The sequence below is a fragment of the Pelobates fuscus genome, chromosome 12 (genome assembly GCF_036172605.1).
Source record: "Pelobates fuscus isolate aPelFus1 chromosome 12, aPelFus1.pri, whole genome shotgun sequence".
Taxonomy (NCBI): Eukaryota; Metazoa; Chordata; class Amphibia; order Anura; family Pelobatidae; genus Pelobates; species Pelobates fuscus.
The window spans coordinates 39,837,693-39,863,776 of NC_086328.1; the positions used below are offsets into that span (position 1 = coordinate 39,837,693).

The 26,084-nt window shown below is 43.3% G+C and overlaps 2 protein-coding genes across 2 annotated transcripts in view; one reads left to right on the forward strand and one right to left on the reverse strand.

Moving 5' to 3' along the window:
- The window catches only part of LOC134578629 (inactive hydroxysteroid dehydrogenase-like protein 1), a 1,053,979-nt gene that overhangs the window by 949,895 nt on the left and 78,000 nt on the right, over positions 1-26,084 (reverse strand). The gene's annotated exons all lie outside the window — the stretch shown is intronic.
- Positions 1-26,084, forward strand: part of ATP6V0D1 (ATPase H+ transporting V0 subunit d1) — a 99,749-nt gene that overhangs the window by 54,364 nt on the left and 19,301 nt on the right. Inside the window, exon 2 of the mRNA XM_063437610.1 lies at positions 18,219-18,390. Coding sequence (XP_063293680.1) covers positions 18,219-18,390 — 172 coding nt within the window. The remainder of the gene's footprint in view (positions 1-18,218; positions 18,391-26,084) is intronic.

Here is a 26,084-nt window from a genome sequence, read left to right on the forward strand (position 1 = left end):
CTGAGAAATACTGTCATGTAATGTAGTTTTCATATGAAGAAGTCAGGTTATGAGGACAAAATGGAGGATTTGTCACAGTATCAGGTTAATACAGAGTTAGAGCAGCAATTCAATATAAATACAATAAGATTTTTTTAATAATTCTACATCAAAGGTATAAGTGATAGGATATTTTAGGGATTCTGCTGGTGTACCTAGAATAGAGGATAAAACAGTGCAAATATTGTTTGATACTCAAAGATAATGTACTGATATATATGCACTCACAAATTCCAAATGGTTTAGCGTTTAAAGGGTGCCTCCCCACGATATGGATGGGGGGTGTCAATCAGTGTCCCTCCTCGAGTGGTAGCCAATGGGGTATCAGGGTCAGCAAGATGATCCAAACAAACTCCGACCAAAAGAATCCTTCCAAGGCAATTTATTCACTCATAAAATCAGGAGGTGTCCAAAACAAATAAAAACAAATATAAAATAGAACAGGTCACCGGTCCTACGCGTTTCGTCCTTGTGCAAAAGGACTTCCTCAGGGACCTTTTTAGTAAAACCAGCAGTAACATGTACAATGGCATCCTAAAAAACGCTAACACATAAAATCTTATATAGGGCTAGTCCCTCCAAGTCATTGGTGGAATAGTGGGTGTCTTCTTTCTTCTAAATTTCATTCGTTGCCCGGTATCTTTCTTCAGGTGTAGGTTTTTACCGAAGATTTCAGCTCCCTCTCGTGTAGTTTTCTATCATTTCTGCATACGTCACGCGTTGCGTTCTGGTCACGTGACCCGTATGCGTTCCACACTCGAAAAAATAACATGGCCGTGCGTTCCACCATAAAAAGGAATAAGTCCGTTTATTACTTGTGCATATTGATGGTGCTTGAGAATCTAAACGAAAGGGCTGTTAAATATTGCGCACAAAATACCCATAATACTGGTAAAATCATTAATATATCCTCTATCTCATAACATAAATTGAAAACAAAATTAAAATTGAATGAAACAACTTCCTATCCAAGTGTGCATACAAATATAATTCTAAAGCTATATATCACAAATTCTTATATCACATACCATTAGTAATTATCCCAAATAGTTTTTGTGAATTCTTATAATACCTTAAACCAATAATTCATGTGAATATATAACTATAATTTTAATTTTTAAAGTGACATATCCTTAATTGCACATGCATATTGTGTTCAAGATAATCTATTGCTCTTGCCTAGTCACAAGACTAGTGTACTCAAATCTCAGAAGTAACTTATCCATATAAAAAGAGAATGTGTATATCTCTCTCTTTAACTTAATTAATCCAAAAAACAAATGATGTCCATATCTACATTCAGTCCCCTTGGTGTGAGGGTACCCAATCTGTGGATCCAGTATGACTCTCTTTGAGCCAAACGCTTTTCCCTATTCCCCCCTCTCCAGTGTGGTTGAATTTGTTCCATCCCCATGCAACGTAAACCTTTTAAAAATAATTGTGGACAACTGTTACAATGGAGAGGAACAGAGTGGGTTTCAAGTTTTTTCTTGATGTTGTTAATGTGTTCAAGAAGCCTCACTTTTAAACACCTCTTTGTGCGTCCAACATACTGACTGCCACACGGACACTGAAGCAAATACACCACAAAGTCCGAGCGGCAGCCAATCCCCGACTTAATATGAAACTCCTTCCCAGTGGTGGAGCTGGTATATGACATAACTTTATCTGTGTTGACCTGTGAGCAAGCTTTGCAATTTTTACATCCCTTGAAACCTTTATCACTCTTTTTGTTTTTAAAAACATTTTTTAGGGCATAGCTTGGTGCCAATAGATTTTTCAGATTTTGTTTTTTCCTATATATAATTTTTGGTTTCTTGGGCAAATGTTCTCCCAAAATAGGGTCCTCCAACAGTATTGGCCAATATTTACACAAACTCCTCCTAATTTTAGGATGATCAATGTTATACTGGGTAAAAAAAGATTGTCTGAAATTTTCTTTCTGTCTTCCAATAGGGTTATCTATTAAGAAATCATTTCTGTCTTTTTTAGACATCATGTGGATTTCTCTATCAATCCTCTTTTTAGTGTAACCTTTTTGGACAAGTTTATCAGCCACATGTTTGGCCTGTGTATGGAAATCTGTGTATGGAAATCTTAGTCCCCTTGAAACAACTTTTCCATCACTATTGTGGCTAGAAAGAGCCCTGTGGGTTTTAAAATTCACCTGCCTATTGAAGTCTATGGCGGTTCGCCCGTTCGCGAACATTTGCGGAAATTCGCGTTCGCCATTCGAACTTTATGTTCGCGACATCTCTACTGCTGTTACACACTTGAATACCAGGAGGTCCCTGAATAAGTCCATTTGGACGAAACGCGTAGGACCTGGTACCATAACAGCTTGTACATATATATTTAATTTTTATATTTTTAAATAAAGAAGGGATTTGTTTACTCCATATCCTGAGTCCAACTCCGTTTTCTTGAGAGCAGAAGCAGTGATTTCGCTCCCCACTTACATCAGGGTAGGCACCATTGGGCGTTATTAATTCATCCATCCTGTAAGTTATTTCTACTATAAGAAGTTAGCCTGTGTGTACTCAGTGGGTATCCATGTGGTATAGAAGAAAGACGGTCGGTGATAAACTAGTAGCAGAATAACAGAGGAAATGAGAGATACATAGAGAATGTCTGCTATATACGAAGTGTCGTTGGGTCGATTTCTTTGGTCCAAATTGGGTCGAGGACATTGCCTCATATGTCTAATTCTGGTTAATTTGATTGAGTGATCTGTGATATTCTGGTGTTAAAGTGACTTTTCACTTACTGGTGATCATTAGTTTGGCCGATATTAAAATATGATATAACATTGCCTGATGCGGTTTAAGGAGATTTTAAAGGTAAACTTAATAGAACACAGATATATGGAGTTAGTGTGATTGGGTAACCAAAGACCTTTTGTACCCGTTTTAAGTCTCAAAAAGGTACTAAATATTTACATGGTTCCCCCACGCCACTTCTCCAGCAGTGATCTGAGTAGTTTGGCCAAATGCAATGTACCACCTGTACATTATTTTCCTCTGTAACTCCAAATGGAGTGTGCAGGAGGTAAGTCCTTTATATGCTATATTGGCTGCCACACAATTATATTCCCCTAGCTCTTGTCCTGGTTCCTTATGCCACGTGTCCATATAGTTGTGCTAGGTTTTTGTTGACACATCATACTAGGCTTTTTGAAGTGTAGATGCATTGCATTCAAAAAGTATTCTGACCCCTTCATTTTTTTTTTCACTTTGTTTTCTATGTTGCAGCCTTATGCTACAATTGTTTCCATTTTTTTCACTTCAAACTACATTCAATACCTTATAATGACAAAGCAAGGACATTCACAGAGCTGCCACTATTACTTTGCCTTGTATGTATGCTTATTGTCCTGTTGGAAGGTGAATATCTCTGAATTTTGCTGTTAAGTTTCCTTTAGCCCTAACCAGTCCTTGCGACTGAAACACCCCCTCCTGTCACTAAAAAGCACCCCCCAAGATACCTTTGCATAGATGATTAGTGGTTTCCTCCAGACATGATTATTTGAATTGTGGCCAAACTGTTCAATCTTTGTTTCATTCGAAATAATCTTGTTTCTCGTGTGTTTTTTTTTTTTTTTTTTTTTTAGGGGGAGGGGGGGGGGGGTCTTTCAGCTTATCAAGAGTGACCAACGGTTTGCCAGGTGGTCAGCTCTAGAAAGATTCCTGGTTGTTCCATTTAAGAACTAGAATTAGGAGGGGGCGTGGCCTGGACGAGCATGGTGCAGGACGCAGACTAAACTCGCTCCACACCCCAGGCCGACAAATTAGCGATCACCAGCGGCATACAGGTGGAACATGGTCCGGACCAAAAGGCCCAACACCCCTGGACCGGCGGGGACTGTCTCCCCGAAACACAATACCGGACCGATGGACGAGTTTATCGACACGCCGTCGGATCAGAGAGGGCCGCGACCGGCTGACAAAATGGCGCCCGCGTCTCCGGGCTCGGAGAGTGCAGGAGAAACCTCCGCAACAGGTACCCAATCTAGTGAACTGGCCCAGATACGAGCCGAGCTTACCCGGATCTCGGCGAATATGCTTACAAAGGCGGACACAGGCACAATAGCTCAGGAGCTGCGTGCAGCACTGAGAGAGGAGCTGGTGGGCCTGAGGACAGACCTCACTGCATTAGAGCTGAGAGTGGATGAGGTGGAAACAGCGTGATATCCTAAACCAAAAGCTGCAGTACACGATCCGAAAATCCCAACGCTTCTTCTATGAATACTCTGGTAAGTGCGGGCGGCTGCTGGCGAGGACTTTACAAAAACAACGGAGAATGTGCTACATCACTAAAATCAAGACCGAAGAACAGCAGGTGACGCAACTGCCGGAGAAAATCACAGAAGCATTCCGAGGGTTCTATGAAGACCTCTACAACCTAACCACGGAACAGTTGGAAGAGGCAGGGCCTCGTAAGGACAGACGGATCGCAGACTACTTACAACAACATATCACTAGCTCACTAAGCCGGGAGGCGGCGGAGGAGCTGGAGGCCGCTATAACACTGGAAGAATTACAACTAACACTAAAAGGCTCGAAGCTGAACAAAGCGCCTGGCCCGGACGGTTTGCCGGTACGATACTTGAAGGAGTTTAGCGATGTGCTCCTACCACGGCTTCTACTAGGCCTCAACTCGATACTGGACGGAGGAACGTTTCCGAGAGACTCCCTGACGGCAACGATAACCGTTATCCCTAAAGAGGGCAAGGACCCGGCCATCTGCGCAAGCTATAGGCCGATCTCGCTACTGAATGCAGATCTAAAGCTGTTCACGAAGATAATAGCAACACGCATAGGTAGTGTACTGCCGGAGTTGGTGCACCCTGACCAAGTGGGATTTGTCCCGGGACGGGAGGCGAGGGCTAACACCACTCGCGCACTGAACGTCATCCACGCGGCGAAACAAGCCACACAAAAAATCCTTCTTCTGTCCACGGACGCGGAGAAAGCTTTTGACCGCGTGGATTGGCGATTCATGACGGCAACACTACGAGCCATGGGATTTGGCCCCCGACTGATGACCTGGATCACATCCCTGTACACCACGCCTACGGCCAGAGTCCGAATTAATGGGGCTCTCTCCGCACCGTTACGCATTCGCAATGGTACACGACAGGGGTGCCCTCTCTCGCCCCTCCTGTTTGCCCTCTCCCTGGAACCTTTCCTGGGGGCGGTCAGGCGGGACGGTGGAATAGAGGGTTTCACCCTACGGGGAGAGGTACATAAGGTGGCCGCATACGCGGACGATATGCTATTTTTCATTCGCAATCCGTTGGTCTCCCTCCCTAATCTTCTGAAGGCCTTCAAGGAATATGGTCAGTTATCGAACCTAAAGCTGAACACGGACAAATCTGAAGCGCTTCCCATAACCTTGAGCTCGGACTCCGTCGCTCACCTGAGAGCACAGTTCGCTTTCACATGGTGCCAAGCGAGGCTTAAATACTTGGGAATCTGGCTCCCCACGGACCTCTCCCAGCTTTATGTCCACAACTTCGCCCCAATGGCACAAACCCTGAAAAGCGACCTGGCTCGATGGGCGGGTCTGTGTATTACATGGTTCGGGAGGCTAAACGCAATTAAAATGAACCTCCTTCCCCGCTTACTATATCTGTTTCAAACCATCCCGATCAACCTCCCGGCGTCCTTTTTCCACGAAATTGACAAGGCGATCTCTAGGTTCGTTTGGCAGGCCAAAGCACCGAGGCTGAGCAAACTACATCTTCGCAGACCAAAGGCGAAGGGTGGAGTGGGTCTCCCATCCATACGGGACTACCATAGAGCCACCCACCTACACCGTATTGTCGACTGGCATATCCCTAGAGCTGGGAAGTCATGGATAACCATGGAGACTACACAAATGGAGGGTTCGATCCCGGCAGTAGTATGGCTAGACAACCACCACGGAGGACAACTTGCCAGGAACCATGCGCTCATCGGAGCAACGCTGAAGGTTTGGTACTCCGTACGGACTAAGCTCTCTCTAACCACCACACCAGGTCCAATGACGCCGATAACACACAACCCCGATGTGGCCGGGGGCCTCAAACCCCAAGACATCAGTGCATTCACAGACGAAAAATTGTCATATATACAACGATGGTGCTCAGCGAATTCGCTGAAACCACTATCGGAACTCATACGGGAAGGAGCTCCACGAGGCATAGACAGATTCAGATACTTCCGGATTAAGTCTTATTACCAATCGCACACTGGACGCCACCTGTTCCACAGGTCTATGACTGAATTTGAGAAAATATGCACAGCCCGGAGACCACTACACCGAGGAGTATCTACCATGTACGCTCTGTTACAAACTTCTACCCAACATACTCCCCTGAAACACCTGGCGCGATGGGAGGAAGCTACGGGAACAGTGCTCACCGACCCACAATGGGACAAGATCCATATACTGACACATCAGGGCACGTTGAGTTCTAAACACCAAGAACTAAACTACAAACTGCTAACGGGGTGGTATAGAACACTGGAGCGCCTACATCGCATGCTACCAGACATCCCGGACTTATGCTGGAGATGTGGGTCAGAGGTGGGCACGGACCTCCATATTTGGTGGTCCTGTAGACACATCGTCCCATACTGGAAACAAATCCACACACAGATAAAAAATATTGTGGACTCGGACCTCCCTCTCCAACCATTGCATATGCTCCTCCATCACACTGACATGCCCCTCTCGAGGTATAAAAAATCTCTCACAAAACAACTCCTCAATGCGGCTAAATTGCTTATCCCGGTCCGCTGGCGGACCCCGCAAATCCCCACGCTGCAACATTGGATGGAAAAAGTGGAGGAGATCCATGGCATGGAACAGCTCACTGCCTCATTAAGGGGAACAACGGAACGCTATCTTCAGACCTGGACGCCCTGGCTCGAATTCATCTCGGGTAGAACAGCGTAGTCACCAGGCAAATGGAGCCTCTGCATGACTACCACAGGACTCACAAGCGACTAAAGGCAGTGACGTGGCAGCGACTCCCAGAGGATCCGCGGACACACGTGTTGCCGGGGAGACCACGAGAGGGAAGGGATGGGCCGCTACAGGGAGAACGAAGACGAGGGGGTCTCTTTCTACCCCTCCCCCTCACCCTACTACCCTTACCTCTCTCCCTGCCCCCGCTACTTTTCACATCCAGACCACTCAACGCATGGATACAAGCACACGCTCGCTCCACTTCACCCTTTCCCTGCCCACCACACACACAAATACACACTAGACACAGACCACTCGGGAAGTAAATCCCGACAGATCATAGGACGACAACACGAGGATTGAGCGAGACAGAGATTAACACCTAGCCAGACAGGCAGAGGCAGCAGAGCTGCGATAAAGAGGCATAATGGATCACGGGACACTGTGACCCAGCTAACCAAACTTCGACGCACCAGACCTGGATAGGGCGATCACCGAACGCGCCACAAAGACTTTGTGTAGATGGACTCTGCCGCACCGGATCCCCATAACACAAGACGTAGACCGCACACAAACAAAGACGGCGGACACCTCACGAGGACCCCAACCGTAGAGTAACCACTGGCAGTCACCCTAATAAAACCAAGCATACATGTAGGGACCTACCGACCTTAACCCGCTTCCTGACGCATAGTTAGGCAAGACTTAAGGATAAGCAGTAACGAGCTAAAGAATATGAAGGATGGGTGGGAAGGGATGGATGACTGAAGAGAAAGGGGAGGTTAGTCCACACTAGTCTTCAGCACGTAGCACGACAAACGAAGGTGGCCGCGGAGGCGACCCAGGTCCATCTGTACTCCTAAGACATAGTTATTTATACACGAATGCATAATAGATAGGATTTGTTCACATGTTTTACTGTTAAATCGCAATACTGATTTCGCGAAGAATGTTATGCCTACCGAGACAACCTCGAATACTCTAACTACCTGTTGAATCTGTTAACACTACTGATGTCATTGTTACGTTTCAAACTTGAAATAAAAACTAAGATTGTCTAAAAAAAAAAAAAGAACTAGAATTAGAGGCCATGGGGGCGGGGCCTGACTGCCCATCTTAATGGCAGCACTTGGAGTAAGCTCCATAGATAACCGAAAAACTGTTCACAATATACTATAAGCTGGAGAAATCCTGAACCTATGAACGTAGAGATCACTCTGTACACCTTGGCAACACATTTCGGGACGGATTGGCAGTCTGCACTCAAAACCTCTTTGCGGCCTACCTGCGGATACCGACGGGAGAAGCGGACAATTTCCCAGCAGAGATCAATGCTGGAGCACCTTATTGCACATCAATAATAAAGATTGACAAAAGAATTACGGAGGCCAACGTTCTCTTGGGTACTTTCTATGCAGACAAACTTTTTTTTTTTTTGGTAGCCTTTTTAAAATCTGTGCTTCTATCTGTCTATTCTTTGTCCTCATGACTTGATTTACATATTCTGATAAGCATTTTTGCGCGTGTGTGTTTGCCTTTCTTTGTCTTTCCAAATCATATCCAATCAGTTGAATTTTTCACTTGTAGATTTCAATGGAATGCATTAGAGCTAAATTTCAGATGTCAAAGAAAAGGGTCTGAATACTTATGCCAATTTGATATTTCAGTTTTTCTTTTTTAATAAATTTACAAAGGTTTTCATGAATCTGTTTTTTGCATTGCTATTATGGTTTATTGAGCATATATTAACGTGAACAAAAACTATCAATTTAAGCTGCAACATACACAATGTGAAACGAATAGTTTCCCAATGATTGAACTCTCCCTGTAGCACAAGTACTCTCCCTTCTCGCTCAGATTTGGTATTCATGTATGTACACATTAATTTCAAAATACAATTGAAATTAAATATTTATATAAATAAATGTAATTCCCTGTGCATATTCATGTCTTACTTTTACTTATGTGATTGTATTGATTATATATTGGGGGACCTGCCTGAGTACCAAGTTCAGGGATATTTTAATTTGCAAGCCCTGTCTTTTGACCTTGTAACTTCCCAAAACCCCAGAAAATGCAAATGAGACCTTGGGAAATAACTCATTTCTTAAATTCTCACTTTTTTTCCCCCATTAGATTTTATTAATTAATTAAAAAAAAATAAAAAAAAATAACACTATAGGCACTAAAATAACTTTAGCTTAATGACACACTTTTGGTGTACAGATCCTGCCCCTGCAGTCTCATTTTCATTATCTGCCATTCAGAAGTTAAATCATTTTGTTTATGCAGCCCTACGCACACCTCACTACATGTGATTTGCACAACCTTCTTAACCCCTTAAGGACACATGACATGTCTGACACGTCATGATTCCCTTTTATTCCAGAAGTTTGGTCCTTAAGGGGTTAAACACTTCCTGTAAAGAGACCTCTAATGTTTAAACTTGTATTGCACATTCTGTTTAATTCAGAATTTCTTATCTCCAGCTCTGTTAAAAAACTGACACAGCCTGAAGGAGCCTCATGTGTGATTTTAAAGTTGAGTTAATAGAGCAGAGACCTCTAGAGCAAGTTAACATCTGATTAAAAAATTTATTTTTTTCATGTAGGCTGTGTGAGTCACTGCCATGGGAGGTGTGGCTAGGGCTCCATGGACAGAAGCAAAAGTGATTTAACATTTATATGGCAGAAATTGAGCACACCAAGGGCATGATCTAGACCCCCCAAACGGCTTATTTTAGCTAACGTTGTTTTGATGCCAGTAGTGTCTCTTTAAAGTGTGTTTGTGTGTATATAGATATAGATGTGAAATGAAAGCCCTATTTCTCATGAACAAAATTATATCTAATTAGTGTAATGGGGCACTTAATTATGGTTAAACAGACCTATATAGCTAAAATCCAGGTTTTGTTTTGGTTCAGAACTTGTACAATTGCCTTCGTCTTTAAGTGGTTAACAAGTCTAATCTAAGAAGTGTTCCTAAAATCTATGTCCCTCTCTTCAGGTCTTACTATACCTTTCCACACTGAAACATGCGTAATTTAGACTTTTTGTTCTAAAATCTGCAATTAAATTATGACCTTTTCAGTGGATGCTGGTATAATGTCATCTTCTGGATTTCTTGGTCAGTTCTGCTGTTTTCCCATTCTTTTACCTATGCTGTGCCTTTTGATTGTCCTCAAGTAGTTTTCTCTTGCTCTCAGAGCATGTTTGTTTAGGTTGTACATTTCAATGTTTGGTTCTAGATAAATATCAAGGCATGCAATTAATGCTTTTCGTGACTCTTTTAAATAAGATATGGTCCATTAATTTATAAAAAAGTACACAGAGCAGTTAAATGATAATGCATTTTTTTCAGTGACCCGTTTAATCACTTTAAGGCTACTTATAGGCACAGTTAACCCCTTAAGGACCGGACTGTTTTTGCGATGTTGTACATTTGCGACCAGGCATCTTTTTACACTTTTGTGGTGTTTGTGTTTAGCTGTAATTTTCCGCTCTCTTTTACTGTTCCCATACAAATTATATATTGTTTTTTTCAGGACAAAAGGGGCTTTCTTTACATACCATTATTTATATAATCTCATGTAATTAAATTTGAAAAAAATTAAAAAATATGATGAAAAATCGGAAAAAATTCATGTTTTTTGACTTTTATGTGAAAAATCTTTTACTCATCTACAAAAGTGAATGAAAAAAACTGCTAAATAGATTCAAAATTTTGTCCTGAGTTTAAAAATACCCAGTGTTTACATGCTTTTTGCTATTTTTTTGCATGTTATAGGGCTATAAGTACAAGTAGGATATTGCGGTTTTGAAACATACATTTTTAAAATGTATCAATAGTGACATTGTAACACTATTATCTGTCGTAAATCTCTGAATACCACCCCACATGTACATATTTTTTTTAAAGTAGACAACCCAGGGTATTCAATATGGGGTATGTCCAGACTTTTTTAGTAGCCACTTAGTCGCAAACACTGGCCAAAGTTAGCGTTCATATTTGTTTGTGTGTGAAAAAAGTAAAAAACTAAATTGAACGCTAATTTTGGCCAGTGTTTGTGACTAAGTGGTTATTAAAAAAGACTGGACATACCCCATTTGCAATACCTTGGGTTGTCTTCTTTTGCAAATGGTATGCCATCATGGGGGTAATTCTCATTCCTGTGCTACCATACGCTCTGAAAGGCAACGTAACCAACCTGGCCATTTTCAATGTAAAAATATTCGACCCATATATTTGACCCTGTAACTTTCAAAAACGCTATAAAACCTGTACATGGGGGGTACTGTTATACTCAGGAGACTTTGCTGAACACAAATATTAGTGTTTCAAAACTGGAAAATGTATCACAACAATTATATCAGTAAAAGTGCTGTTTGTGCAAGGTGGAGGTGGAGTACTGGTTTGGGCTGGTATCATCAAAGATGAGCTTGTGGGGCCTTTTCGGGTTGAGGATGGAGTCAAGCTCAACTCCCAGTCCTACTGCCAGTTTCTGGAAGACCCCTTCTTCAAGCAGTGGTACAGGAAGAAGTCTGCATCCTTCAAGAAAAACATGATTTTCATGCAGGACAATGCTCCATCACACGCGTCCAAGTACTCCACAGCGTGGCTGGCAAGAAAGGGTATAAAAGAAGAAAATCTAATGACATGGCCTCCTTGTTCACCTGATCTGAACCCCATTGAGAACCTGTGGTCCATCATCAAATGTGAGATTTACAAGGAGGGAAAACAGTACACCTCTCTGAACAGTGTCTGGGAGGCTGTGGTTGCTGCTGCACGCAATGTTGATGGTGAACAGATCAAAACACTGACAGAATCCATGGATGGCAGGCTTTTGAGTGTCCTTGCAAAGAAAGGTGGCTATATTGGTCACTGATTTGTTTTTGTTATGTTTTTGAATGTAAGAAATGTATATTTGTGAATGTTGAGATGTTATATTGGTTTCACTGGTAAAAATAAATAATTGAAATGGGTATATATTTGTTTTTTGTTAAGTTGCCTAATAATTATGCACAGTAATAGTCACCTGCACACACAGATATCCCCCTAAAATAGCTATAACTAAAAACAAACTAAAAACTACTTCCAGGTATAGTAAGACCTGAAGAGAGGGACATAGATTTTAGGAACACTTCTTAGATTAGACTTGTTAACCACTTAAAGACGAAGGCAATTGTACAAGTTCTGAACCAAAACAAAACCTGGATTTTAGCTATATAGGTCTGTTTAACCATAATTAAGTGCCCCATTACACTAATTAGATATAATTTTGTTCATGAGAAATAGGGCTTTCATTTCACATCTATATCTATATACACACAAACACACTTTAAAGAGACACTACAGGCATCAAAACAACGTTAGCTAAAATATTCAGCTTTGATATTAATGAGTTTTTTGGGTTCATTGAGAACATGGTTGTTGTTCAATAATAAAATTAATCCTCAAAAATACAACTTGCCTAATAATTCTGCACTCCCTGTAGTTAGTATATATATTATATATATATAAGTGTGTAATTTAATTATAAGTGTATTTTTATATTAATATATGTACATATTATTATAAAAATATACTTAGCATGACGTTATATATATGATATATAAGAAAAAAGAAAAAACCCAAAGGTACAAAATAATGTGAATCACCAAAGTGATAATGTGTAAATAAATACAAACTGAGATTATGTTGAAGTATAGGTTCAAAATTGTATCTTTAAAAAATACATAGGCAATATATAGCGTACTATTGTTAAAGACCACTTGAAATTATGGGTGGTAGAGAACTCACAAAAATAAGATGAAATCGGGCATATCTCACTCTGTGTTAGGGAACTGGAAAATAAGAGGGACCTCCAGCGATGAATCCCAATATATGATGGCAGTAGATCTTCTAATGCACTCCAAATAGAGAGAAAAAATAGTGCAGATTATATAAAAAGTAACAATTTTATTGCATGTATTGCACTTACAGTGTATCAGAATAAAAACCGCTTGTCTCCACACTAGGTGGTATTCATAAGCAGCAGCTGAACCAATCAAGATGCAGGATCAGGGACAGTGATAGCAGCATCAAACAATATGAAAATAAAAGTTCGGTAAAAAAGCGAAATAAAAACAATTCCAACACGTTTCGTCCTTCTCTGGACTTCCTCAGGGATGTGTAGCTGTGATGAGAATGGGAATCTTCTTAAATATCCGTCTTTTAATCAGTCAAATGATCGCCAGTGTTGGCGTGCTTCCGCATGACGTCACTTCCGGTTTCGCGAGTGAAGTGAAACCACAGTTTATGTTGATAGTGGCAGCTCGAATAACATTTACAGCATAGAAACATAGACAAAACCAGTGGAGTGTATCCACAAGGAATATCTTACATACATTTACAAATTTGAACATATAAGTTGCTGGACATTGGGCATATCCATCTTGATACATATCTATGTATTTATGTATTTATAACTATATATAATATAATATAATATCTACAGATGTTTTGAATATATGAATTTAAGAATAGTTAGAATAAATGTAGACAACACTGGGGACGGGGGGGGAGAGACAACACTGGGGACGGGGGGGGGAGTCAACACTGGGGACGGGGGGGGTTGAGACAACACTGGGGACGGGGGGGGTTGAGACAACACTGGGGACGGGGGGGGGGGTTGAGACAACGCTGGGGACGGGGGAGGGAGAGACAACACTGGGGACGGGGGGGGGAGACAACACTGGGGGACTGGGGGGGAGAGACAACACTGGGGGACTGGGGGGGAGAGACAACACTGGGGGACTGGGGGGGGAGAGACAACACTGGGGGACTGGGGGGGGGAGAGAGACAACACTGGGGGGGGGAGAGAGACAACACTGGGGGACTGGGGGGGGGAAGAGAGACAACACTGGGGGGGGAGAGACAACACTGGGGACGGGGGGGAGAGACAACACTGGGGACGGGGGGGGAGAGACAACACTGGGGACGGGGGGGGGGAGAGACAACACTGGGGACGGGGGGGGAGGGAATTTTTTTCATAGTAGATTAATTAGATTCATTAAAAAGTATAATTAATAAATGTATAGGGAAAAAACTTTTTAAAAGTAATTTGGGGGGGAAAGTACGTAGTTTTCGGCCAAGGGCATCCTGAATTTTCGGTTTCGGCCCAGAATTTTCATTCCGCTGCATCCCTTCTTGAAAGGTGCCATTGTGACTATATAAATAATGTTATTCAATTCACCTGGTTTTAATGTTCATCGGTGTAGAATTGTTGCAAGAAATAGAGCACTTGTGGTATTTAGAAATTATTTCAAATGTTACTTTTTTTTTTTTTTTTTGTTGCCTTATGTGATTAAAGTAAGTGTATCTGTCACCAAGTCAGGCTTACTTGTTTGTTGCCATGTGCCTTATGTGATTAAACATTTTAATGTTCCATGAGTGCTTTCTTGTATGTATGTATGTATGTATGTAATGTATGTGTACATTGACAATCACAGGCTTTCTAAATATTAGACATGCATTTTGACACAACTAGAAATATGGCAACCACTGTTTCTGACTTCCCCAGAGAGATTAAATTGGCTTTTTGATGTTGTTTTCTTAGAACATCTGATAATGGATCCTAGCATTTTAACCCCTTAAGGACCAAACTTCTGGAATAAAAGGGAATCATGACATGTCACACATGTCATGTGTCCTTAAGGGGTTAAAGGGACACTAGATGCACCAGAACCACTACATCGTAAAGGAACACAGCTCACTTTGAGATAATTGTCTCATTCAAAAACTTTACCTTTGAATTAAACCATTGCTTCCCCTACTCTCTACTTCTGTTGCACAGTGATGCATTGTTTGTCATTAGTGGACTTGTCAATAACTGAGAAGGCTCCGAGAGGGAGGAGGGGGTTGAAGAAAGTCTTCTAGCTGAGAGGCGAGCCAAGTATTGCAATCTGATCAAGTTCATAGTGTGTTTTATAAACATTGATTAGATAGTTTTCAAAAATGTTCTTGCTTTATTTTGATTTGTATTTTTGTTTAATGTATTTGCTTGGTCTTTTAAAAAATAATTGTCAAGTAATGCATGTCCATTTAATGTAGTGGTTCTGGGGCAAAGAGACTATGCTACGAGGGCTGTCGGTGCATTGCATCCAATGAACCCCTCTAGTGGCTGTCACTCACAGCCAGTGGCGTACATACCGGTATGTACGCTCTGGGCCAGCCTCTTCTCCTGGGGGGCCCAGGAGCCGGCCACCTCCGGGCCCCCCGAGGCTGGCCCTGCTTACACCCGCGGCCGGTTGGTGCGCGAGGGAGCACTCTCCCCTGAGTGCTTCCTCTTCAGCTCCCTCGCGCACCGCACTGATACCGGAGCCGGAAGATGACGTCATCTTCCGGCGCCGGTATCAGTACGCGGCGCGCGAGGGAGCTGAAGAGGAAGCACTCAGGGGAGAGTGCTCCCTCGTGCGCCCGCAGGACCAGCCAGCCCGCCGGGTGATCGCCCCCCCCCAGGAGCCCAGCAGCACCACTGGACCCCAGGGAATCCCCTCAGCACTCCAAAAAGGTAAGGAGGCTGGGGGGATTAAATAAAAAAAAAAAAACGTGTGTGTGAGTGTGTGTGTGTTAGTGTGTGTGTTAGTGTGTGTGAGCGTTAGTGTGTGTGTGTGTGTGTTAGTGTGAGTGTTTGTGTTAGAGTGTGTGCTAGTGAGTGTCAGTGAGTGTGTTACTGTGTGTGTCTGTTACTGAGTGTGTTTGTGTGTGTGTGTGTGTTAGTGAGTCTGTTTGATGTCTGTTAGTGAGTGTGTGTTTGTCAGTGAGAGTGTATGTTTTGTAAGTGAGTGTGTATGTATGTCTGCCGCTGAGTGTGTCTTTGTCAGTAAATGTGTGTGTCTGTTAGCTAGTGTGTATGCATTTGTTCGTGAGAGTGTGTGTGTGTGTCTTCAGCACTTACCTTTCTCCAGCGCCGGACTCCCATGGCGCTGGGGATCCCTCCGCCTCTCAGCTCCGAATGCGCATGCACGGCAAGAGCCGCGCACGCATTCAAACCGCCCATAGGAAAGCATTACTCAATGCTTTCCTATGGACGTTCAGTGTCTTAAAATGGCGGAAGCGCCTCTAGCGGCTGTCAGTGAGACAGCCACTAGAGGCTGGATTAACCCTCAGTGAAACATAACAGTTTCTCTGAAACTGCTATGCTTTCAGCTGCAGGGTTAAAACTAGAGGGACCTGACACCCAGACCACTTCATTGAGCTGATGTGATCTGGGTGTCTGTAGTGGTCCTTTAAGTGTGTGTGCATCTGCATGCAGTGGCGTACATACCGCGGTCGCAACCCCTGCGACCAGGTGCCCGCCGCCATGTGTTGCTGCCCCGACCCGCGCAGAGTAAGCGCGAGAGGGGGGGGGGGGGACCCACGGATCAATTTTCGCACCGGGGCCCCATGGGTCATGTGTACGCCACTGCTCACAGCCATTAGTGTTTTTTGTTTTTTTGGTCATTTGGCAGGACTGATTCTTAGGGTCTCCACACTCCGTTTGGAGATGCCGGACGTTCCTCAATTCAGTCAATGCATTTTTGAAGGGATGCTGATTGGCCCAGCTAGGGCAGTTAATGCACATAAGTACAGCACGTTTGTATTACTAATGTCAATGTTCCTTTAGCCCTTTAAGGACCAAACTTCTGGCATAAAAGGGAATCTTGACATGCCACACGTCATGTGTCCTTAAGGGGTTAAAGAACAATACTTTAACAGGATTATTTTACAAAAAAATATATATTTTTGAGGTGACAGTTGTGCTTTTCATGCACTAGTATTTTTCACTCAACTGAAAATCTGGATCTGCCAAAGAATATTGGCATTTTCTGTGTAATCCCTCTTATTTACTTACCTCTTTTAGTGTAAATGCACTTCATCCAGAACAATTTGTAAAGTCACTAAAGCAGATCTTGAGCAAACTTGGGAAATTGAACGTATAAAATATCCAGCCAAACCTTGACATTATGTCCGTCTTTTCTCAGTTTGTTTTGTAAATAGGTTAAAGTGAACTAGATGGTTACTGTTCAAATTTCTTTTATTTTTTTATTTTTTTTGATGTGCTCTTTCTTGACTCATCTTTTCTCTGTGCTCTCACTTCCTGCTTCATGCTTATCGTTTATGTGTGCCGTTTGCGCTACTTTTCTCCTATAATCTTTTTCTCCCTCTGTTGTTTTTCCTCATTCTCTGTGCGTCATCTCTTTTTCTGTATCTTCTCACCTCTGGGCTTATTTTCTTAGTGTGTACTTTAATGATTTAATCTCTGTTCTAAAGGACAGATTGAAATTGCCCCTCCAGCTTAAAGAACATCCTCCTGATATATTTCTGGCCAATTCCAATGACGATGTACATCTGTACAAATTCACCATTCCTTCATAAATGCACGGTTGATGCTACAAATACCTCATTCTATTGTGACACCCTTTCAGCCTCAACCCAAAAGACTAATATGTCTTCTAAAGCCATTATAGTGGCACAGAACTGCCACCAAGCAATATTTTAAATGTATAGACCGGAACATGTAACTTTTTTTTTTTTAAACAAAAAAAATCATTCTGTGTGGTACTCGACTATGTATGATACAAACAGAAATGTATTGTTAAAGGGTTACATGTTTTATTCATTTCTCTCTCTAACCTGGTTTAATGGCATATTGGCACCAAAAGTGGTTGGTACTTAGGGGTAGCTCTTGACTGCAATTTGGCTTCTGCTGCATGCAGAGTTGTTCCCAGACTTTGCATCAGGTAATATCTATATATCTCCATGTGATTCTGCTGCCCTTACGTTTTAAACCCTAGGTCTAGCCAGCACCAGTACAGAATGTTGCCAGTACATAATATTGCATAAAAGTGTTTTGAAGGGGGAAGGAGAAGTGAAAAAGTCCATCACTTTTTTTTAGTTGGGGTTCTTCTTGTGCTCATGGTATTGTTGGATAGGGTAAGTGTTTCTGAACACAGTATGTAAGACCGAAGTTTGCTGTTCTCTTTATTGGAGAGTTTATCTTTTAAATGGTTAAAAAAAAAATAAAAAAAAGAAACTTTCTAAAAATAAAAAAAAAGCTAAAGATTATATTCCAGGAAACATTGCTAATAATTTGTTTCCTGAGGTATTAAATTTCCGTATTGTGATGAGAGATAGATTTGATGGAAAAATGCACATATTCTTTATGGTGAATTTTAATTGTATTTTATTTAATTGTTTTGTAGATTTGAAGTTGCACCTCCAGAGTACAGACTATGGGACCTTTTTGGCCAATGAAGCCTCGCCCCTGGCAGTTTCTGTTATTGATGACAAGCTGAAGGAGAAGATGGTGGTGGAGTTCATGCACATGAGGAACCAGTCGTATGAACCACTTGCAAGCTTTTTGGACTTTATCACGTAAGTTAACCGTAACAGATTTAATTTATCAGACCCATTGGCAGCACATGTTACGTTAAAAAGAGCCTTGGTGTTTGGCTTTTCTCTGCACCATTGGAAGTTTGAGAAGTTCTTTTGAAAAGTTTGCGTATGCTGTACTTTGTTTTTAGTATTTACCATACTAATTTATTGTCAGTTTGGTTTGCAAAAATGCATGTCTTTATTGTCCACTTGTGAATGTATACGTTTTACTGTCTACATTATCAGCACTTTTGTTTTATGTATGTTTTAGGTGACTGCGGAATAAATGTGCAATAATAGAGAAGAATATAATAGGTGCTCACTCCAATACCCAGTAAAAATAGGCTGCGGTACCTAATGCAAGGGTTCCCAACCTTGTAACAAAAGGATACAAAAAAGAAGGAAAGGAACCGCGCCCCGGATAGTAATTAATATATAAAATATGGTTATATTCAGAGTCATTAAGAATACGAGAATAAAATATATAAATATAAAAAAAAAAAATATATAAAATATACGTACATAGAAATTATTGACAATTCTTGTATATCCTCAGAAATAAAAACAAAGAAAATACATCATAGTGTAGTATATTGAAATAAGAGAAAAATAATGGAGTGAATTAAAGTAGTTTGCACTCACATTTGGTAGAGCTTTCCAGGAGCTCTACCGTAATTTAGCTTGGACGGAATAATCCCCGTCTAAGGATCTATATCTCAGCAGGTACCTCCAAATTTTCAATGGTAATGATGTTTACAAAAGAGATTAAAAGAAAAAAAGAGAGCTCCAATGGTATAGTATGGTATATAGTATAGAACTGGTTATTTAACTCATCACATAGGTTTGCACACATTTTATAATTTTTTAACAAGTTACAGTACAATATTGGTGCGGGTTTTAGCGCGCGCTACCCTTCTGTTAGCTCTAGGTGTGGTAAGCGTTGGTGTGTTATCCCATGGCTGTTTTGTGTCTCCCAGGATGTTGCGTGGTTGTGTTTAGCTGTTGTGGTGTGTGTTCCTAGGGAGGCGGTTTTTGTCCGTGTGCACCTGTAGGAGCTAAGGGTCGCCGTGCTGTGTAAAAATTTTTGGTAGTCTGAGGTTCTGTTGCGTGGTAGTGGGTGCCCCTAACCCAGGGGGCATTTGGGGGCGGGGGGGGGGGGGGGTGGTTGATTATAGTGGAGTGTGTTATGTGTTGGCTGGTGAGCCCGACCATGCTTTCTACGGCATGAGAACATGTATCAACATAGACAGATACAGACTTGGGGAAAAAATAAAAAATAAAACCAAACATAATAAACAACACTGTAAAAACATATGTGGCATTTGACTTGGAGAACATATCAGCGCCCCCTATCTATCTGTGAGTCCCAAGATGCTGTGTCAGCTGTGGCTAGCTGAGTTATGCAGTCTCTGTCAAGGCGCTGTGTTTGTGCTTCCATGGGATCGAGGTGTGAACGAGCTCGTTGTGGCAGGGTTTCCCATCTGAGACGAGTTATTCGTAGCTCCAGTCTTGGGTAAGTTGGTGAGTCCCAGTGAAGTTAGGATTGTGGGGATTTCGGTCTCCGATGTGACTCTGTATGTGTTGCCATTGTGGGTGAGCGTCACAACTCTGGGTGCCCCCCAGCGGTATTGTATTCCTGCATTTCTCAGGCGACTGGTTAGGTCGTACATTGTTTTCCGCCACTGCAGTGTTGCCCTTGTCAGGTCAGGGGCGTCTTGCCTTTCACCGCCGTCGTTATAGTAATTCTGTCCTGTGTCGTGGCGCAGCACAGGATGATGTCACGTGCTTCTGTGGGTGGTGAGTTGGGCCCAGCTGGTAGCCGGTATGAGCTCTCCAGTGTGATTTTCCGGGCTGCTGTTGGTGTTAAGATTGTGGCCAGGAGCCTCCTGAGGAAGTGAGGCAATTCGATCTGCGTGATTGTCGCGGGCACTCCGCGGAGCTTTATGTGGTTGCGGCGCAGGCGATCTCCTTGGTTTGAGACCTGCACCGCTAGCGCCTGGTGGGCTGCTTGCATTGTGTACACTGCTTCCTTAAGCTGTGTTATTTCGTTGTTGGCTGTTGCTACGATCTCCTCCACTGCGCTTTTTTTTGTCTGTGTTTTGGCGCACCTCTGCTTTTATGGTGCCCATGTCTTTGGCTATCAGTTCTTGGAGCTCATGCATCCAGTGTTGGAGGTCTTGTTTGGTGGCCAAGTTATGTTCCCCTATATCCTTGAGGACTGGTAGCCCAGTACTGTGCATAGCCGGAGCTTGGGCTGGCTGGGCAGGCCTCGCTGGTGCGGAGGAGGCCTCCTCCGCGGCCATCTTGGATTGTGTCTGGCGTTGCAGCATTTCCCCGATATCGGGTTGTTCTGCCGGTGAGTGTTGCTGGCCTTTCTGTGTGCGGCGTTTCATTGTCGCAGGGGTGTGTGCGGGTACAATAGAGCTCACCTCCTCGACTCCCGGTTCGTTATATCCCCGGTAGCCTTCGAGGTATGTCTCCAGGGAGCGGATGGTCGGCTGGTAGTAGGCCTTGGTTTGGCGCTTGGCCTTCCCGGTCTTTGGGGGCTGAAAGAAGGGCATCCGCCCGTTCCCCTCTGTACCCGAGTCGGTTAGCGATCGTGGCGTGATCGTGTAGCGGGTTGGTGAGGAGTTTTTGGCCGTTAACTCTCGTTACAGGCGGGAGCCGACAGAGATGGCGTCTGGTCGGGTTCAGTCCCAGGCTCCGCCCCTCGTGATCTTTTTATATTGACCAGTACAAGTGCACATAGACAGGCCCTACCAGTAGTATAGTCATGTTGGCATTTATAGTCCTTTTTCTAAATTCTTTAGAAAGGAACACTGCAAACACTATAACCACTACATATCACTATAGTGGTTATTGTGTCAGCAGTGCCCTTGCTCGCACCTCCCAGTTGTAAATAGTAAAACTGGTTTAGAATGTGGTGTACACTGGGCTCTGCTCCATGCATGCACTACTTCTGACAGAGCATGAAGCTCTCTGTCTGAGGTAACCCATCTCAAGCAGTGCTTGGCTCCTGCGAGTTCAATGAAGTGCCATTGTTGGTAGTGGAGATGGGGAGCAGTGCCCAGTGGATCCTAGGTAAAAAGCCTACATCACTCTAAAATTGTTTGACTATTTGCCTTGTCGAGGGCAGGGTAGTGACCTGTAATAGCTATAGTACTTAGAAAGCTCCTTTAAAAAAAAAAAATCTGTGGGTATATTAACATCGGTTTTCTATTTCGGGGATGTGCTACGTTTTCTTGGTTTAAATTTGTCCAAAGCCTCTGCTATTATGTAAGTGCAGATGTAAGTTGGATGCCTTCACTCATGAAAGCAGCCAGAGCCAACAGCTCCAGTTGAGCATCTAGTAAGTAAATTGAGTTTCCCACAGCTTGGCAAGCGCAGTCCAGCTGGCAGAACTACAAGTTATTCACTGACAAAAGTTTATAGCTGTGGTTCATAATTAGCCACAGTTACACAGCCCCTCACCCCGCCGCCTGGCTGAGGAATAGTTTCTGGGAAGTGTACAAAATGCCAAGTGTGTGTGTGTGTGTGTGTGTGTGTGTGTGTAGTTTTTTTTTTATTTTTTATTTTATTTTTTTACATTTATTTATTTTATACATAATTTTTTTTATTTTTCTTTATTTTGGCACATATTTATAGCATCAGCAAGCAGTGAGCAAAGTTACATGTGCGGACAATGACACTTGGTAACTGTAGCCGTGCTTTCAGGAACACTCTGTCCAGGCAAGAGATGGACTTCTGGAATGCGTCTGAGTACAGATGAGGTCAAAGTGGGCCATATTACCATGTTTAGAACATTACAGTAACTTTTCGTTCTAAACAGGTATTTTAATAGTCTATAGCACATTTCTCCCACAGCCATTTGAGCTTCTAAAATCTAACAAGTCGTATGAAAAAAACAAAACGTTAATGGGTTTTGCTTCTCATTTCTAGTGGCACTTCACCGCCAATGTGCTTGGCACAGGCTACATACATCTTGACACTACAAATCAGTGAGGGTATTGTGTGAGCGGTGTGACCAATGTGAGATGCACATAAAAAAAAGGAACCACTGCTATCACAGCTGGTCCAACATAAAATTGTACTCTGAAGAGGCAGTGTCCCTTATTGAAACATTTTGTTACACATGAATTGTGAATTACATAAATTTTATTATACCAACTCTTTGTGTGCAAGCCAAAGAAAAAATTAGAAATTGAGTGACCTCAGAAAATATAATAAATTGAGTGATCCTAAAAGGAAAAATGATTTGCCCCGAGAAGTAAAATATAATCTTGCCATAAACAAACTGGCAAAGTGTATAATAAATTAAAGAGAACCAGAATCCCTCCCGATTAGCTGCATGAGATCTTCATTTGATGTAATTACGTTGACTGCAGGACTCTTGTTTAAGTGGTCTTCAGTAACTACCCAGGAGAAGGAGAAGGTTTAGAGCAGGGGTGGGTAGTCCACCTTTTAATACCCAACGCCCACTTTTGTATCTTTGTTGATGGTAAAACTTCCTTACCGCCCACCAGTGCCACAGTAACTAATTTTATAGCGCAAGTGCAATTACTTTTTATTCTTTTATTTTTTCATTTTTTTTCTATTCTACTTTTTTTTGTGTGTCTGTGTGTCTGTGTGTCTGTGTGTTTTTCTTTCCTTTTCCTTCTTTCCTTTTCCTTCTTTCCTTTTCCTTCTTTCCTTTTCCTTCTTTCCTTTTCCTTCTTTCCTTTTCCTTCTTTCCTTTTCCTTCTTTCCTTTTCCTTCTTTCCTTTTCCTTCTTTCCTTTTCCTTCTTTCCCCCCTTCCTTCCTTCTTTCCTTCTTTCTTTCCCCCCTTCTTTCCCCCCTTCTTTCCCCCCTTCTTTCCCCCCTTCCTTCCCCCCTTCCTTCCTTCCCCCCTTCCTTCCTTCCTTCCCCCCTTCCTTCCTTCCCCCCTTCCTTCCTTCCTTCCTTCCCCCCTTCCTTCCTTCCTTCCTTCCCCCCTTCCTTCCTTCCCCCCTTCCTTCCTTCCCCCCTTCCTTCCTTCCCCCCTTCCTTCCTTCCCCCCTTCCTTCCTTCCCCCCTTCCTTCCTTCCCCCCTTCCTTCCTTCCCCCCTTCCTTCCTTCCCCCCTGCCTTCCTTCCCCCCTGCCTTCCTTCCCCCCTTCCTTCCTTCCCCCCTTCCTTCCTTCCCCCCTGCCTTCCTTCCCCCCTTCCTTCCTTCCCCCCTTCCTTCCTTCCCCCCTGCCTTCCTTCCCCCCTTCCTTCCTTCCCCCCTTCCTTCCTTCCCCCCTTCCTTCCTTCCTTCCCCCTTTCCTTCCTTCCCCCCTTCCTTCCTTCCCCCCTTCCTTCCTTCCCCCCTTCCTTCCTTCCCCCCTTCCTTCCTTCCCCCCTTCCTTCCTTCCCCCCTTCCTTCCTTCCCCCCTTCCTTCCTTCCCCCCTTCCTTCCTTCCCCCCTTCCTTCCTTCCCCCCTTCCTTCCTTCCCCCCTTCCTTCCTTCCCCCCTTCCTTCCTTCCCCCCTTCCTTCCTTCCCCCCTGCCTTCCTTCCCCCCTTCCTTCCTTCCCCCCTGCCTTCCTTCCCCCCTTCCTTCCTTCCTTCCCCCCCGCCTTCCTTCCTTCCCCCCCGCCTTCCTTCCTTCCCCCCCGCCTTCCTTCCTTCCCCCCTGCCTTCCTTCCTTCCCCCCGCCTTCCTTCCCTCCTTCTTTCCCTCCTTCTTTCCCTCCTTCCTTCCTTCCTTCCTTCCCCCCTTCCTTCCCCCTTCCTTCCCCCCCTTCCTTCCCCCCCTTCCTTCCCCCCCTTCCTTCCCCCCCTTCCTTCCCCCCCTTCCTTCCCCCCCCTTCCTTCCCCCCCTTCCTTCCCCCCCTTCCTTCCCCCCCCTTCCTTCCCCCCCCTTCCTTCCCCCCCTTCCTTCCCCCCCTTCCTTCCCCCCCTTCCTTCCCCCCTTCCTTCCCCCCTTCTTTCCTTCCCATAACCTGGTGGTCCAGTGGTGGCATGTTCACTTTAGCCTGCAGCTCCTCCAGCTGCTGCAGGCTGACTCTCCTGTCCTTCTGCGGGCACAGCACTGTATCGGAGCGTTGCCATGGTAACATGCGGCAATACTCCGACCAGCCTGCTCGTGGGAGGAACACAGCCTCCCAAGCCCTTTCCTCTCTCTGCTGGAACGAAGTGTCAGCGGGTCAGTAAGGCAGATCTTTGATCTCCTCACCTGCCCGAGAGGGCTTACAGCAAGGCTGGCTATGCATGGGTTGGCAGGTTTGATGAAGGGAACTCCCCTGCCAGCCTTGGTCTACGGCCATCGAGGCCCACTGTAGAACCCACCACCGCCCACCTGAAATAGTGGGCGGTAGGGACCAGTTTGACTACCCCTGGTTTAGAGGAATCTATTGGGCCCAGGGTGCATAGGTATAGTGGCAGGATAATAAGCAGGTGTGTTTTGTTTTCCTGCCCATCTGTTTTTGGCCTTTTAAATCTTAGGTGGGCTGACTCACTCTGGCCATTTTGATATCTCTCACTTGTCTTTGTGTGGCAAATGTGAAGGACTATTTCACTCTCTTGAAGCTCCATTATTTTGTAAACTCCCTTGTGGTAGTTATTAATTGTTGTTTTCTGCATTCACATTGTGTGCTTTAGTGACCTTCTTCTGCAAATCCAGAAAACAAATACACTTTTAATTTTTGCACAATACAAATGTATTTTTTTCTTTTCAGTTTTCAACTTTCACGTTTAATTTACCATTGCCATGAAACAACCTTAAGAAATTGCCAACATGCATGAAGTTACTTGTTAAACAAATCATTTCCTCCAGATGTTGCACTTAACCAACTGTGCAAGCCTGGGGTTAAATCACCTTTTCTTAAAAATCTTTGTACAGCCTATTAACTCATCCTTGAATCCCATTACATTAATTATACACTCCATTTAAAATCCAGTTGATTTTTTATTTTTATTTTCTAAACTCATCAGGTTAATTTTTTTTGTAGAACATGGGGAAATGGTCTGCAAGATAGATCCACAGAAGTAAAAGTCCCATGTTGCTTAGCCAGCCTGGCAAAGCTCTGTGGACATTGTAGTTCTAGAACATATGTGGGATCTTTTGAACACCCATGGTCTATAATTAAGAAAATCTGAAAACCTGATGAAATGGTTATCCATTGAAAAACTGTTTTGTGGTGACCATTGCACAAATTGAATTCCCACTAGTTACATTTATCAAAGCGCTAGTTATTGTTTAGATCTTGATAAATTGTGGCTATTGTTTGACAGATCATTATTGTATCCGATGTTGATATGAAGGTTGTGAGCGTAGTGACTGCAGTAATCTGGTCATCCTGATCGGAGTCTGTAAAAACGAACATTTTAATGTCAAGTACTGAAATCTGGATGAAATAAAATGTATATTTACCAAGAAAAAAGTATTCCTAAGTTGCTTTTGTGTAAGCTGTTGCAATATTTTCTCACTCTCCCTTTCTCTCTCCCCCTCCTCCTCTTCCCCTTAATTTGCCACAAATCTGAGCCCCTATTAAAGATGGAGTTTCTGCTCTGCAGGAAAGGCCTACAGCTGGACATGAGTTGCCTCGAGTTTAGCTGCTTAACTTGCTAAAGAATTACAACGTGGTTCATTAACAGACCGTTTTATTTTAATCTTAGATTTCAAGCCAGTCTATGGGAAAATTTTATTTTTGAAGTTGAGTAATGAGGCTATCTAGTAAAGTCTAAATACCTGCAG